The sequence below is a fragment of the Galleria mellonella genome, unplaced genomic scaffold (assembly GCF_026898425.1).
Source record: "Galleria mellonella isolate WM207_F2 unplaced genomic scaffold, CSIRO_AGI_GalMel_v1 utg778, whole genome shotgun sequence".
In the NCBI taxonomy this organism is placed as follows: domain Eukaryota; kingdom Metazoa; phylum Arthropoda; class Insecta; order Lepidoptera; family Pyralidae; genus Galleria; species Galleria mellonella.
In genome coordinates, this window is record NW_026442150.1 from 2,224,538 (window position 1) to 2,237,662 (window position 13,125).

A 13,125-nucleotide genomic window follows, 5' to 3' on the forward strand; every position below is an offset into this window, starting at 1 on the left:
TTACTTAATATAAGAAGCTTATTTATTTTCTACACAATGTGTAGTTGCCCATTTTAAGTAAACTTTAACAGTACATACTTTAAAATGACGAAAATGTTATATTCAGTACTGCCACCTTGTAGCTTTAGTAGATCACCATTTTTTAAAACGGTCACACTGATGGGACATCACTAGAGGTGGTTTGTTGACACTGATTGTTTGATTTATAGTTTTGTATAATAATGTGTGTCTTAACAATGATTAAATCATCTACAATATATAAATTAAACAATGTATTATTAAAAGACTATAAAAACGTAACATGACGCTGTGTGAAGACAAAGAAAAATAATTTAATTAGTGCTGTGAATCCGTACAGATAGTATAAAGCAACAAGTAATGTAAAGTAATGAAAATAATTGAATATGGAGGAATGTTTGATGGGCTTAAAACCCCCAGAACCTCTTACAAGACTTGAGGCTGAAGATTTTATAAAATGGAAGGAAAAATTAAAAATTTCTAGAAAAATATCAGGTAATAATAATGAGCCTGAAGACATACAGGTGGCCATATTGTCATATTGTATGGGAGAATTGTGTATCGAAATTACGTACACAGTACGTTTGATCTCAACGAAAGAACAAGAAAACAATTATGAAACGGTAATGGAAAGGTTTGTACAACATTTTGATGACCTATGACCAATGAAAATGTGAATTGTCACATATTCAAGGCACGAAATCAAAAACAAGATGATTTCTATACCAACTATTTGACAGAGCTACAGAAATTATCGCAACACTGCAACTTCGGTGAACTAAAAGAAAGAATGATCAAAGATAGAATTATTGCAGCAATAAACGATTCAAAATTAAGAAATAGGTTACTAATGGAAAACCAACTCTACTACTAATCTCATGAAGGCAATAAAAATGTGTAAGATTGTGGAAAATACGAAAAAACAGATTAAACAAATGGAAAATCAGGTAGAAGACAGTCAAGAAATGAATTTAGTCAAGAAGAATGAAAGAAAAATGGTGAATCAGTCATCAGTGTAATTAAAAAATGAAAATATGAGAAAAAATTGGAGTAGAAATAACAGATTGCATAATGAACAAGTGAATAGTAACAAGAAAACAACAAATTTTATATCATGTCAGCGGTGTGCGGTGATTATATCAATCATGATAGAAAGAATTGTCCAGCGTATGGGAAAACATGCTTATATTGTGGAAAAGTGAGTAATTTTGAGAAGAAATGCTATTTGAAGGGTAGAGCGAAAGCGGTGCCTGTATTACAAAATGTAAATAATAGTACTGAAAGTGATAAAAGTGTACAGTTATTAGTGGTAGACATTTATAGTGAAGAAATAAGTTGTTTATTTTTTATGGGTAAAAATGGAATGGTAACCCCGCCTGCTCTAACGGGATACACTGGCGGAGCACCAGTGAAGGGTGACAGATGAGAATGAAAACAGGCCAGTTAGCCCATCATGATGAATTCATCAGTAATCAATCATGATAGTTTCCAGAGGGTACAGCGAGGAGATGGACCTGGTTGTGTACTACACCCAAACAGGTGGACCTCCTCTCGATTTTGTCAATAATTTTGTACGTTGTTCTTAGACTAATATATTAAATGTATATTTTTGCTTTTATTCTGCTCTGTTGGCATATAATACAGACTGCTCACTCCTTCTGTGGTAGATGGTTAGGATTCAGAGGTGGGGTACCATCCTATAAATCAATCATAAATCATTTGTAGCAGAAAACTACCTAGTTTCCTATATAATACCATATCATTCATATATCATATTACATGTACCACTACTGCCATACTACCAATTATAGAAAGAATTCCTCATTTGTTAGATCACTGAGTACCTATAACAATATGTTCTCTGACATTGATCCCTTTATAGGGTGGAAAATAAAGTTTAAAAATGAGATAAAATATGCCCTATGGTGTTAATATGCAATTAATGTTTTTGGTTTGTTGTCAGAGATTTCTTTTGTGTATAACTTTTCTTTAATACACTCCTCGCAAAAATTAAGGAAACATAAAAATTTTTGAAATTTTTGGGTGATTTTCAACAGGCTGTATTTCAGTGAAAAATAATCGTACAGGAAATTTTAAAAAAGGGTTTTGAAGCTTGAAAACTCTAGTTTTCAGATTTTTTGGTGAAAAAATTTTTTGAGCTCCGGTTTCCATGCAATTTCAAATTCAACGGTTTTTCCCGGACCAATTGATTGAAATTTTGGAAAAAATAAGGGAACAAGGTTTTTGTCCCTTAAACTCACCCTAATCCATTCAAAAATCAATAATTTCATTTGTTTTTCACTTTTTACTCAATTTTTTGTTTTTTAAAAATTCATTATCAAAAAAAAAATCGAAAAAAATCAAGAAAATTTTTAAGAAAAATTTTTGCTTGCTGTGCGACCAGTAGTTCCAGAGATATTAGCAGTTGAATGGAAAAGGATGCTTTTGCATTCAAAGTTCGATATCTCGGAGACAAATGGTCGTAATTGAGCCATCCAAAGCGATTTTTGAAGCTGAATAAACACGCTAAGAGACCTATACAATGGAGTAGCTCGAAAAATTTTTCCATGCCCATAGAGTGAAAAACGAAACCTAGAAAATTTAGAAAAAAATTATTTTCAGCTTTGTTTAAGAATTGCATGGAAACCGGAGCTCAAAAAATTTTTTCACCAAAAAATCTGAAAACTAGAGTTTTCAAGCTTCAAAACCCTTTTTTTAAATTTCCTGTACGATTATTTTTCACTGAAATACAGCCTGTTGAAAATCACCCAAAAATTTCAAAAATTTTTATGTTCCCTTAATTTTTGCGAGGAGTGTATACAATCAGAAGTCTAATTTTTTTTTTTTATTCATATTTATTTTTAAATTGTACTTTTTTAATAGTTATACAGGTATTGTTCTCAAATAATGTGTTGTTCTCAAAAAATGTATGGTTTTGTTAACACCTGAGCATTATTATTGACAATGTTGCTGTAGTTTTCAATAGTATTGTTTATTTTTTTTAATTTAGTATTGTTAATTTGGTGTTTTCTACACTTGTATTATATTTGTGGTGCAAACTTTAGTGTCTGTTAAATTACTATTTAAGTTTGTAATTATGTATTGTTCTAGCTGTCTGTTTGCCTTAAATAAATAAAATAAAAATCATTACAGTTTGAACTGTTCATGACACCATATAAATTATGCATGTAAAAATGTACACAATGTATTCAGGGATGTCCATAGTTCATGTCTAGGTATAAAGGATGGCAACCGATTTCTAGCTTGTTTGCCATTCCAGCTAACTGAATATATAATAGTGCACATTATGATCAATATGATAGGCGAGGGTCACTACTCTCCATCAGTCGGGCCGTCAGCTTGTTTGTAATTCTATGCTGCATAAAAAGAAAACTTAAAGAAATATAAATTATTATTTAATACTTATAGATGATCGCAGAGGCCTCCCGGTCCACACGGTCCAACGACGCCGGCTGCCGACAAAATCCTGACTGACCGTAATGTCCTCGTGATCCCGGAGCTGTACATCAACGCTGGCGGTGTCACTGTCACCGTCACCGTCACCGTCACCGTCACCGTCACCGTCTCATCGCTCGAATGGCTCTAGAAACTCGATCACGTCTCGTACGCACGTGTCACATTCAAATACGAACGCGAGTCCTGGTAGTTGGACATCTGCTGGGTAAGAATGCAATTCCCTATACTTAATTTTTATCTATAATATATATTTATGTAATGCCTGAGATGATGATGATGATGATGTTGATGATAGTCAGTCAGTCAGTCTCCATTACTAACGATCCCTTTCCCCCAGGTAGGTGTTGTTAGGTAAGTACATAGATTCCTACAGAGGGCCTACCATGAAATGTTCTCCGAAATTTTGGAGCCAAACGAAACACAAATTTGATGTTAAAATTACAAAATCGAATACATGCTGTTTGAAAAAATAAAAATGTTTTAAATATTGTTTCTTTGTACTTTTATGATAGGATGTATGACGAACTAAATGTTAAACTCCATTTATTGGTCCGATTTTGGTATAAACAAAAACACGAAATAGAGTCCGAATTTTCGGAATTTAATTTCGTGTTGTTTTTTTTTTTTATACAACTTAGAATGGCAAACAAGCTGACGGCCCACCTGATGGAAAGTAGTAACCGTCGTCTATAGACATGAGCAGTACCATGGACATAACAGAGTATACTGTTTCGCCCATGATACCCCCATGCGTTGCCATCCCTGAGGACTCATATGTTATTCTTCTGTACCCAGTAAATTCACGCCATATCCCACCCTTCAAACCGAAACACAGCCATGCAGACACAACTGCTTCACGGTTGAAACACGAATGGGACAGAGGTACTCAAGCAATCGATTGTATTATAAGTATTGATAAAGTGAAAAAATTACGATAGTACGTCTGTAAAGAATTAAAGGTAGGTAATAAGCTAGTTAAAATAAAACTAATAGCCGTGTACGGTTTACGTTTGTAGTTAACGATACCTGGTTTGTTGTTTGCATTTATTGTAGTTCAGGTAAATACAGATTATTATACATACATACATATAAATAACAGTAGATAGAAAGAATAATTAGTAAATTATATAGTATTTCAAGCGTATTTGCTGACTAATTTCAGTATGCCCACTGCACACTGCACACTGCACACTGCACTGCGGCCGCGTCGTGCATCGTGTTCCGTTGCGAGCTGCGTCGTGCTGCGTCCGGCGTCTCGTCTTCGGCTGTGATTTGAGTTGGTGACGGCTGCACTCTGTACTGGTTAGAGTGAACATTCCTAACTTATATTTTAATTAATTACTTATTCATTTGCGCCTACAAACTGCGTTATATGCAACGCATGTAGTATATAACGTAGTTTGAGCAAAGCTGCCTGAACGGCTTTGAACAAAGTTGCATTAATTGGTAACGTTATTGTAGCATTCTCCAGCTTGACCAGCTACTGACCACCACACACACACACACACACACAATAGACTGTCTTGCGCACTGTCTAGCTTTATTTGGAGCGAACTTGATTTGTTTGATTGAACAAGCTGACTCTACCGATTCCGTGTCTCATATGTTACTTTTGTTTTTTGCTGAAAGTGCATCCAATTCAAAATAAAATCCGTTTTCGGTTATTTCGCGATCAGATATTTGTTCCTCTGCGTTTTGCGAAAGTTGCTCCATCTCACTCTGTACATTATCCAAGTTGGATGAGTTGCATTCTTGAAATTGTGTTAACCGTAGAGATAATTGTCTCATTTGTAAATTTGAAAAATCATCGATAATATTAAACAACTCTTATTCTACTTCTGATACCGCCTCGTTTTTGGGACAATGATTTTAAACTTTCAATCTCTGCCTTCAGTCGTACACTCTCGGCTTGAGAGTGGTCGTGGTTTTCACAATGACGGTGGATCGTCGGTGAGGCTCTCCTTCGCGATTGAGGTCCTCGCAATATGTCTCCATCTACTTCTGTTCCCCGCCGAGCGAGAGCATTCCCCAATAGATTTTTCAGACAGAATAGATAGAAACTTTCAATAGTATCTGATTTATTTCCATTTTCTAAATTTATAATGGGAACTCCTGTTCCTTGATCGAGTTTAGGATTCAGTTTCAGCCATGTTTATATTTATTTACGTTTACGTCACTAAAAGAAATGTTCTATAGGTAAATATATTTTTATTACAAGCTGTAAACGAGGTGTCTGCGGCGGACTGGAAAAAGTGTTTCGAAAACTGGTTCAGACGCATGAAACTTTGTATACGGTTGAGCCTGGTGGAGAGCACTTTGAAAAGATCTAATGAAAATATATTCACCTATAGAACATTTTTTTTTTTGTATCGCTAAACTTGCTGAGTGTCCCACGTACGAGGGTCAAACTGAAAGTCCTTAGAAAATCAAAAACTGATTATGGTAGATTATGACGATAAACTTCGGAGCAAAGCTATGGGATTTTATTCACCTGCCTAGAAAATATATTAGGAATCCTTAGAATCCAGTAGAAGAGTATGCATTGACGGATATAGAAAGGGGAAAGTAGGACTCACGGACCGGGTTAACTTGCTGAGTAGTTGAACACCTTGGGTGCACCCTATGGCTTTGACTCCTTTTCCACACACCAACACTGGTTAGGTTCACAATTAGCATGTAAAAGGCACGCGAATTTCCATAGATTTTCTAGTCTTTTTTCACTTACCATAGAGTATGAGCGACACAAGCTATTTTTCGTTTAACATTCAAACACAGAGGTCGCCGGTCGGCGCGAAAATTTGAATTGGAGTTGTTAATAAGTTAATGGGAATATATTAGTACGAATGGATAAAAGGATGTCGGAACAGATTAAATTAGCAAGTTTTTACCTTTATTTTATTTTTTCAAAATAGTGTCCATTCATGTTAATACATCGCTGCATCCGATAGAACTACAGAGAAAAGCACCTTGCCCACTCGTCCTTAGGGATCTCTTCGACGGCCTTCTGAAACGTAGCCACCGCTTCCTCTGTGTCTATAAAACGTTTTCTTTTATTTTTCGGAATAAATTAAAATTGCAAGGTCGGGGCTATAAGGCGGATGACCCAGTAGTTCTACGTCCGAGGTCGCCAAATAATCGATCGTTTGCCTGGCGGTGTTGCGGTGTGCGACGAAGCGTTGTCGTGGTGAAGGAGGATCCTACTGCGAGGTCGTTTCTCACGCACAACGTTTTTCCAAAACACGTGGCAAACAATTGTTACTGTACCACTCTGCAGTGACTGTTTTTCGATCCTCTAATACAATTGTCGCGTAATGACCTGTCCTTCCAAAGAACGAGGCCACCATCTTTTTTCCCACGCTTCGACTTCTCTTCACTTTAGTTGGCAACTCCTCGGAAGGAAACACCCACTGAGCTGACTGTCTTTTAGTTTCGGGATCATAACAGTAAATCCAGCTTTCGTCTCCCGTCGTCGAACACAGAATTTGAGTCACCTCCGTTAAATCTTTCATACATTTCTCGGCACCAATCACGACACGACGGTGTTTTTAGCCTCGGTCAAATGTTCATGGAGGATTTTGTGCACTTGACTCATACACCAATCAGCAGAGCCGGGCAAGCTTAGGGCCAATCCCTAAGCTTGCCCGGCTCTGCTGATTGGTCACTCTTTTGTCAGTCTCTATCACGCGCCGCACAACACTAAAATTGTCTCGCTACTAGAAACATCACTCGATTGCTGTTATTTATTATCCTCTGATATTTATCGCTAATTCTATATATAAAAACCTTAACGACATATTACTACTTAATTATCTAAATATACATGAAAGGAAATCAATCGACATATTAAATGACGTTCGATTTAATAATTCGATTTATCGAATTTGTACGTATCCGAAACGGCACAGCGTACGCGTCGGAAGGAATGCGTCATTGACATTTGTGCAAAAACACTGCTACTCATTCACCAACCGGCATTCATTGCGTGTTGACGTGAACGTGAACGCGAACGCGAACGCGAACTTGAACGTGAACGGTTTATATCGTTTGTATCGTTACAATATAACCATGGCGAAAGTTTTGGATTTAGTGAAACGTTACCAGCGTTCAATAGAGAAATATCCTAAAAACGAACAGAAGGTAAGTGCTTGCTTATTGTCAGCCATTTGGTGTTATTTTCCTGTAGAAAATGTATAATAAATATAAATCCGGCAATAATTGTACCACTATATAGTAGTGGAGTATTGTGTTCACGATGAGTCCAAACATTTCACATTTGTACATATATAATCGTTATTATTATTGTGCAAACACAAGTAAATCCGTTCACTTAATTTGCCAATCTTGACCACTGTTATAATATAATCTACGGCGCATTTAGCGAGCACGAGTCAATACGAGTATTTATTTATTTAACACTTTATTGCACCAACATAACATGATTTGTTGAACAATTTTCAATACGTACAGTGTAGTACAAAAGGCGGTCTTATCGCTAAGCAATCTCTTCCAGACAACCTTTGGGTAGAAAGAATTAAAGCATAAGTAGGTAGGTGGCGCGTTAAAAGAAATAGATCTGTAAAAAATAATATCTGTGACAGCATACACATACATAAATAAACACATACATCCAAATATATACATATATATATATATATACATACACATACACATATAAATATATATATATACATACATATACATATATACGCATAAATACATACAAATGTACCATACTAATACACATATATATATATATAACACACACATAAAACTGGAAATACATAGGACTAAGTGAAGTAGGTAGTGGGATGTAACTAAGTTTTTAAAAATGCGCAACGATTGTAGTATATTGTATTAGCAAATTTTAGTTTAATAGTATTTCACCAAAACTAAAAATATAACCTACAGAAATATGTTAAATCCTACTACCTCTCACTTTAGTACTATTTTCCTGTGTTCTCTCTTCGTTTTCCTTCGTAATTTTTTTTCCTGTTGTATGTGTGCTGTTAAGTATGTGTATGTTATGTATATATTTAATTGTGTATATATTATATATGTATGTACATACATATATGTATGTATGTATGTATATATGTTTTTATATGATAATATTTATATAATAGTGCGCCACCTGCCCTTTGTCTTTTTCTCAATGTCCTCTACCCAAAGGTTGTCTGGAAGAGATTGCTTAGCGATACGACCGCCTTTTGTATCACTTCTCATTAATATTTACTGTATTTGTTATTTCTCCTTTTACTTGGTGCAATAAAGTGTAAATAAATAAAATAAATAAATATATATGTATATTCTTTGTATAGGAAAAAAACAGTAAACCTAAGTAGGTATATGAGGTCTTGCCCTAGCAGTCGTTCTATATATTAGTATCTATTTGGTAGATATGTAGTAACATGACGTGAATGGCAGCTGACAATTTGGCTTTTTCATGTAAATAACTTTATTTGCAATCAAACACAATCTAGTTTGCAATGTTCTGTTGAACCCTTGAGTTGAAGCTCAAGACTAGACTTGTAAATTTTGTAAATTCCTCTACTACTATTGTTGCAGATTTTAAAATGTATTGATAAGTTATTCAACCTTGATGTCACTGTCCAACATCTGCAAGACACAGGGGTCGGACGTACAGTGAATGCACTGTGGGAACATCCAGGTGATGTAGGCGAGGCCTCCCAAGCTCTGGTCTATAAATGGAAGTGCATGGTCGCAGCTGAGGAGTGTAAAAGTGGAGAATATCAACGTGAAAAACATAATTACAATTATAAAAACGATGGCCAAAAGTATAATAAAAAAGTGAATGGCAACTATAGTGGAACCAAAAGAAAATATCGAAGCAGTGAGGTTGGTATCGTTAAAATTACATCATAATACGTAATCCTAATTGTCTAGCATTGGTCTTCTTTTTAACTTACTTTCATATACTTTGATATACTTTCAGATAGTTTCGATAGAAATTTCGTCAAAATCAGTTTAGTATTACAATTTAATTTTGCTAATTAATTAGTAGACGGTTAGGGTAGCATTATAACAATTTATATTAGCAGTAAAAATGCCCAACTATAATTTTAGGATGAAGAACATGATATAAAGAAGAAGAGAAGCTCTGCCTCTAATGGAGATTATTATAACGGAAAATGTGATGTAAAAATAAAATCAGAGCCAAAAAGCGACAGTGATCTTAACAGAGAGCATTCAAACGGCGATGAGACTGATTTTAAAATATCTCAATTGTCTGAAGAAGAGGTAAAATTGAAGCCATCCTCTAAACGTTCACACGACAAATGCACACATGATAAAAAAGAGTGTACATCTAAAAAGTCACGTAATTCCGACAAAGATTCGAAACGTAGTAATGAAAATAAAAATAAACATGACGCTCAGAAGTCATCTCCGCAGGAGAAATCTCACACCGCACATAAGCACAGCAATACACATGAAAGTAGCTCTGCAACAACAGCGAAACATAAATTGGACCACAGTTCGCTCGAGAAGAAACAAACGGATGAAAAGAAATCATCAACAAGACACCATAGTAGTTCTGAAAAGCATAGATCTTCTTCACAAAGTGCTGATAGTGGATCTGATAAACACAGAAGTTCAAGTCGGTCTCACAGATCTGATAAAGAGAAGCACAAAAGTTTATCAGAGAGAGAAAATAGCATTAAACACAAGATAAAAGAGAGTAACAGTAGTAGTTCTAAAGAAAAACATAGTTCCTCTAGTAAGGAGAAGTCAAGAGATGGAAGCAGCTCCTCAAAAGAAAACTCGGATAGTAAGAGTGGAAAACTCTGGAATGAAAGTAGATCTAAACGTGGTGACAATAAAAGTAAACATGAGAAACACAAGTGTAGCAGCAGCTCGTCCTCTCACAGGAGCAGCGAGTCGAGCAGTAGTCCATCAGAAGAAGATGTACCAAAGAAAACAAATCATGTAAACAACAGTGAAGACGGCATCGACTGCAGCTCAGGTTAGTGCCTCGTAAATATACAATTTAGTCAGACAATGTTTTTTTTTTTTTTTTTTAATACGTTTCATAATATTTGTTTCTCTTGGTTTCTAGGTGCTAGTTTTGCTGAAGCCCTAGGAATGTTAAGTTCAGCAAAACCTAAAAAGAAATCCCCAACTGTTAAAGAAACTCAATCGCCCAATTCAATAACTAATGATGTAGGCCCGGCCGCCCTTCTGGCGCCGAATGCCAAGCTAGCACCACTGTCTGCTTTCGAAATTTCTGCTTTGTCAAAAATATCACCGAACTACAAGCCGAGGCCGCCGCCTAAACCGCTGTCACATTTCACTGATGAAGAGGCCATGAGCGCCATAATATCGTCTAAAAACCAAAGGTAAAAATCATTTCTTATTGTTTTGTTTTTGTTGGATTTCATATATTTTTAATATATCTGTGCTCACACATTTTAATGCTGTCTGCTTTGGAATTTTGTACTCACCAATATGATTTTCATGTTTTAATAGTATTTGTAAAGAGTTTTAGTTATACATACAACCAAACTCACTTTCACATTTACAATATTTGTAAACGATAAGTTTTTACTGCACCAAGTTATGTTTATTAACATTGTTTTAAAATTTCAGAACTAAAGTATACTCCGGTAATAAAGTAATGGGAAAAGTTCCAACGCTGTACGTGATGTGTGTTCATCTTCTACAGGAGCACATTGATGGTAATGTATTTTTTTTTTTTATTCCCCTTACATAGTTATAAATTAGTTACAATGTGGCATTTATTTTGTAATGTATTAAAATACAAGACTAATGGAAATAATTATTTGTCACCAGGCCTCAAGTACACGGGCGGCGTGCCATATGAACTCTTGAAGCCCGTCGTAGACAAGGCAACCCCTCAGCAACTCTTCGTACTGGAACACTTCAATCCATATCTTATGGAGGACACTGCCCAGTTGTGGCAGAAATACTGCGAGAAGCACTTCAGGAAACAACAACGACACGAGATGGAGACGTGGAGGGAAATGTACATTGTAAGTCATTTTTATTACATATTATAAAATAAATGCAAGTGTTAATAGTTGTCACAGCTATCTCTAAAAACAAATGTTAAGTGCTCATGACAATATAAATCAGTCGATTTCAAATAGCTTTTGTACAGCATTTCTAGCAACTTCTATTTGTTACTAAAAAGTGACTTTGTCAAGGTGAATTAAATATATTATTTTTTTATTATTTCAGCGATGCCAAAAAGAGCAAGAGCATAAATTAAAAAATTTGACAGTGAATATTAAAAAAGCGCAAGAAGCGAAGAAAGCGCCCGTTAAACAAACAAAGATGGTTTACTGTGATACTGTTGTGAAAGCACCTCGGAACATGGCACGGGCGGCTGCTGCCAGTCCAGCAGCACGGGTGGCAGCCCTGGCCACACCGCTCACAATTCGCGCCGGAAGCGGCCGAGCCTCGTCCTCGGCCTCGCCTTCCCCTGCGTTCAAACCCAAGAAAGCGCCTCTCATGCAAAAAGTTCTGAAATTGATGCGAGGCCGCACGCGATCATAGACTACGTCCACTACTTGTGTTGTGTAACAGTGCTAGAAGATATATTGTCATTTTATACACACTGTCAATTCTATCTTATATTGAACTGGTCCAATGTTTGTTCCTTGTAAACTAAATATACGTACCAAGTGTACGTGAATATATATATATACATGTGTAAAATAGAACAAATTGGATTGTATCAAAATGTATGGAACTTGAGCTTTAGTAAGTAATTAGTAAGTAGTGTAATTGGGCATCACGAGCTACATTGTTGCTTGTTTGTAAATAAATTGTAATATAATTATTAGTTTATAATTGTATATCGTTGGATCTCGAGTCTGTGTGATCCTTCTCCTATAGTTAGTCATTACATTAGATTTATTGCAATGTTGTAATGAACCGAACGTTGTACATTGCTTTGTTACAAGTATAATTACATAATGAATACAATCAATATAAATGGTGTTCGTGTTCATTACACATCGCATCTGTTTCAGATCAAATTAATAGGATCCCTATTGGTTTGAGCTGAACATTTTTACTTTTAGTATTAGGCCGTTTACTTGTGCTGTGTTAAACGAAATAGATGTATGGATCTTTTGATTAATAAAATAATACGCTTCGTCGCTTTAATCTGTTTTTTATTTAAACCCAAAATTTCACACCCGTAAGATGCAATTCATAGCAAAATTACAGTTATAAATCGTTATAATTACAGTACAGTACAGTACAGTTGTTATAATTCATAAAAAAATCACTACTTGTACCTATCTTCTATAAGATAGAAAATATAACTGGGGATATATTTTGTAACTTAGATAAGCTCAAAGTTTCTAATTTTATTATATTGGGACTACTAAGAGTTCTCAACAATTTTTTTTGAGTAAAGTTTTTATTGTTTCAAACTTGCAAATGTTTAATTTGCTGTAAATTCGCAAGAGCAACTAAACCTTCATCTTTTAAGTTCTCACATCTAGTAATTTCTAAATCCTTTAACCGTCTGTCTACATTGTGACAGCAATTGCAAACAGTGGCCATCGACTGCAGCACCTCCATAAATATATAAAGTTTCAAGAATATTCTGTTTTGTTCCAAACATTAATATTAATTCTC

At 35.4% G+C, this 13,125-nt stretch overlaps 1 protein-coding gene across 3 annotated transcripts; it reads left to right on the forward strand.

Annotated features, from left to right (window-relative positions):
- Positions 1-102: 102 nt before the first annotated feature.
- On the forward strand, positions 103-12,413 carry LOC128202163 (transcription elongation factor B polypeptide 3-like). Of its 3 annotated transcripts, none has more exons than XM_052901363.1 (10): positions 103-1,216; positions 1,504-1,589; positions 3,448-3,700; positions 4,658-4,797; positions 9,061-9,351; positions 9,580-10,477; positions 10,571-10,850; positions 11,101-11,189; positions 11,305-11,504; positions 11,713-12,413. In XM_052901363.1, the coding sequence occupies exons 5-10, from the start codon at positions 9,211-9,213 to the stop codon at positions 12,028-12,030; spliced, it is 1,926 nt and encodes a 641-aa protein (XP_052757323.1). In that variant the 5' UTR covers positions 103-1,216; positions 1,504-1,589; positions 3,448-3,700; positions 4,658-4,797; positions 9,061-9,210; the 3' UTR covers positions 12,031-12,413. The 3 variants fall into 3 exon arrangements, with proteins under 3 accessions (XP_052757323.1, XP_052757324.1, XP_052757322.1); XM_052901364.1 differs by lacking the exon at positions 1,504-1,589 and having other exon boundaries at positions 9,580-10,127; positions 10,419-10,477; XM_052901362.1 differs by lacking the exon at positions 1,504-1,589.
- The last annotated feature ends 712 nt before the right edge of the window (positions 12,414-13,125 follow it).

Bases quoted from the DNA above. Each gene is read 5' to 3' on its own strand.
- LOC128202163 (XM_052901363.1), top strand. From the start codon at position 9,211: ATGGTCGCAGCTGAGGAGTGTAAAAGTGGAGAATATCAACGTGAAAAA. The intron at 10,851-11,100 runs GTAAAAATCATT...TTAAAATTTCAG, and splicing joins ATATCGTCTAAAAACCAAAG to AACTAAAGTATACTCCGGTA. The intron at 11,505-11,712 runs GTAAGTCATTTT...TTATTATTTCAG, and splicing joins CGTGGAGGGAAATGTACATT to CGATGCCAAAAAGAGCAAGA.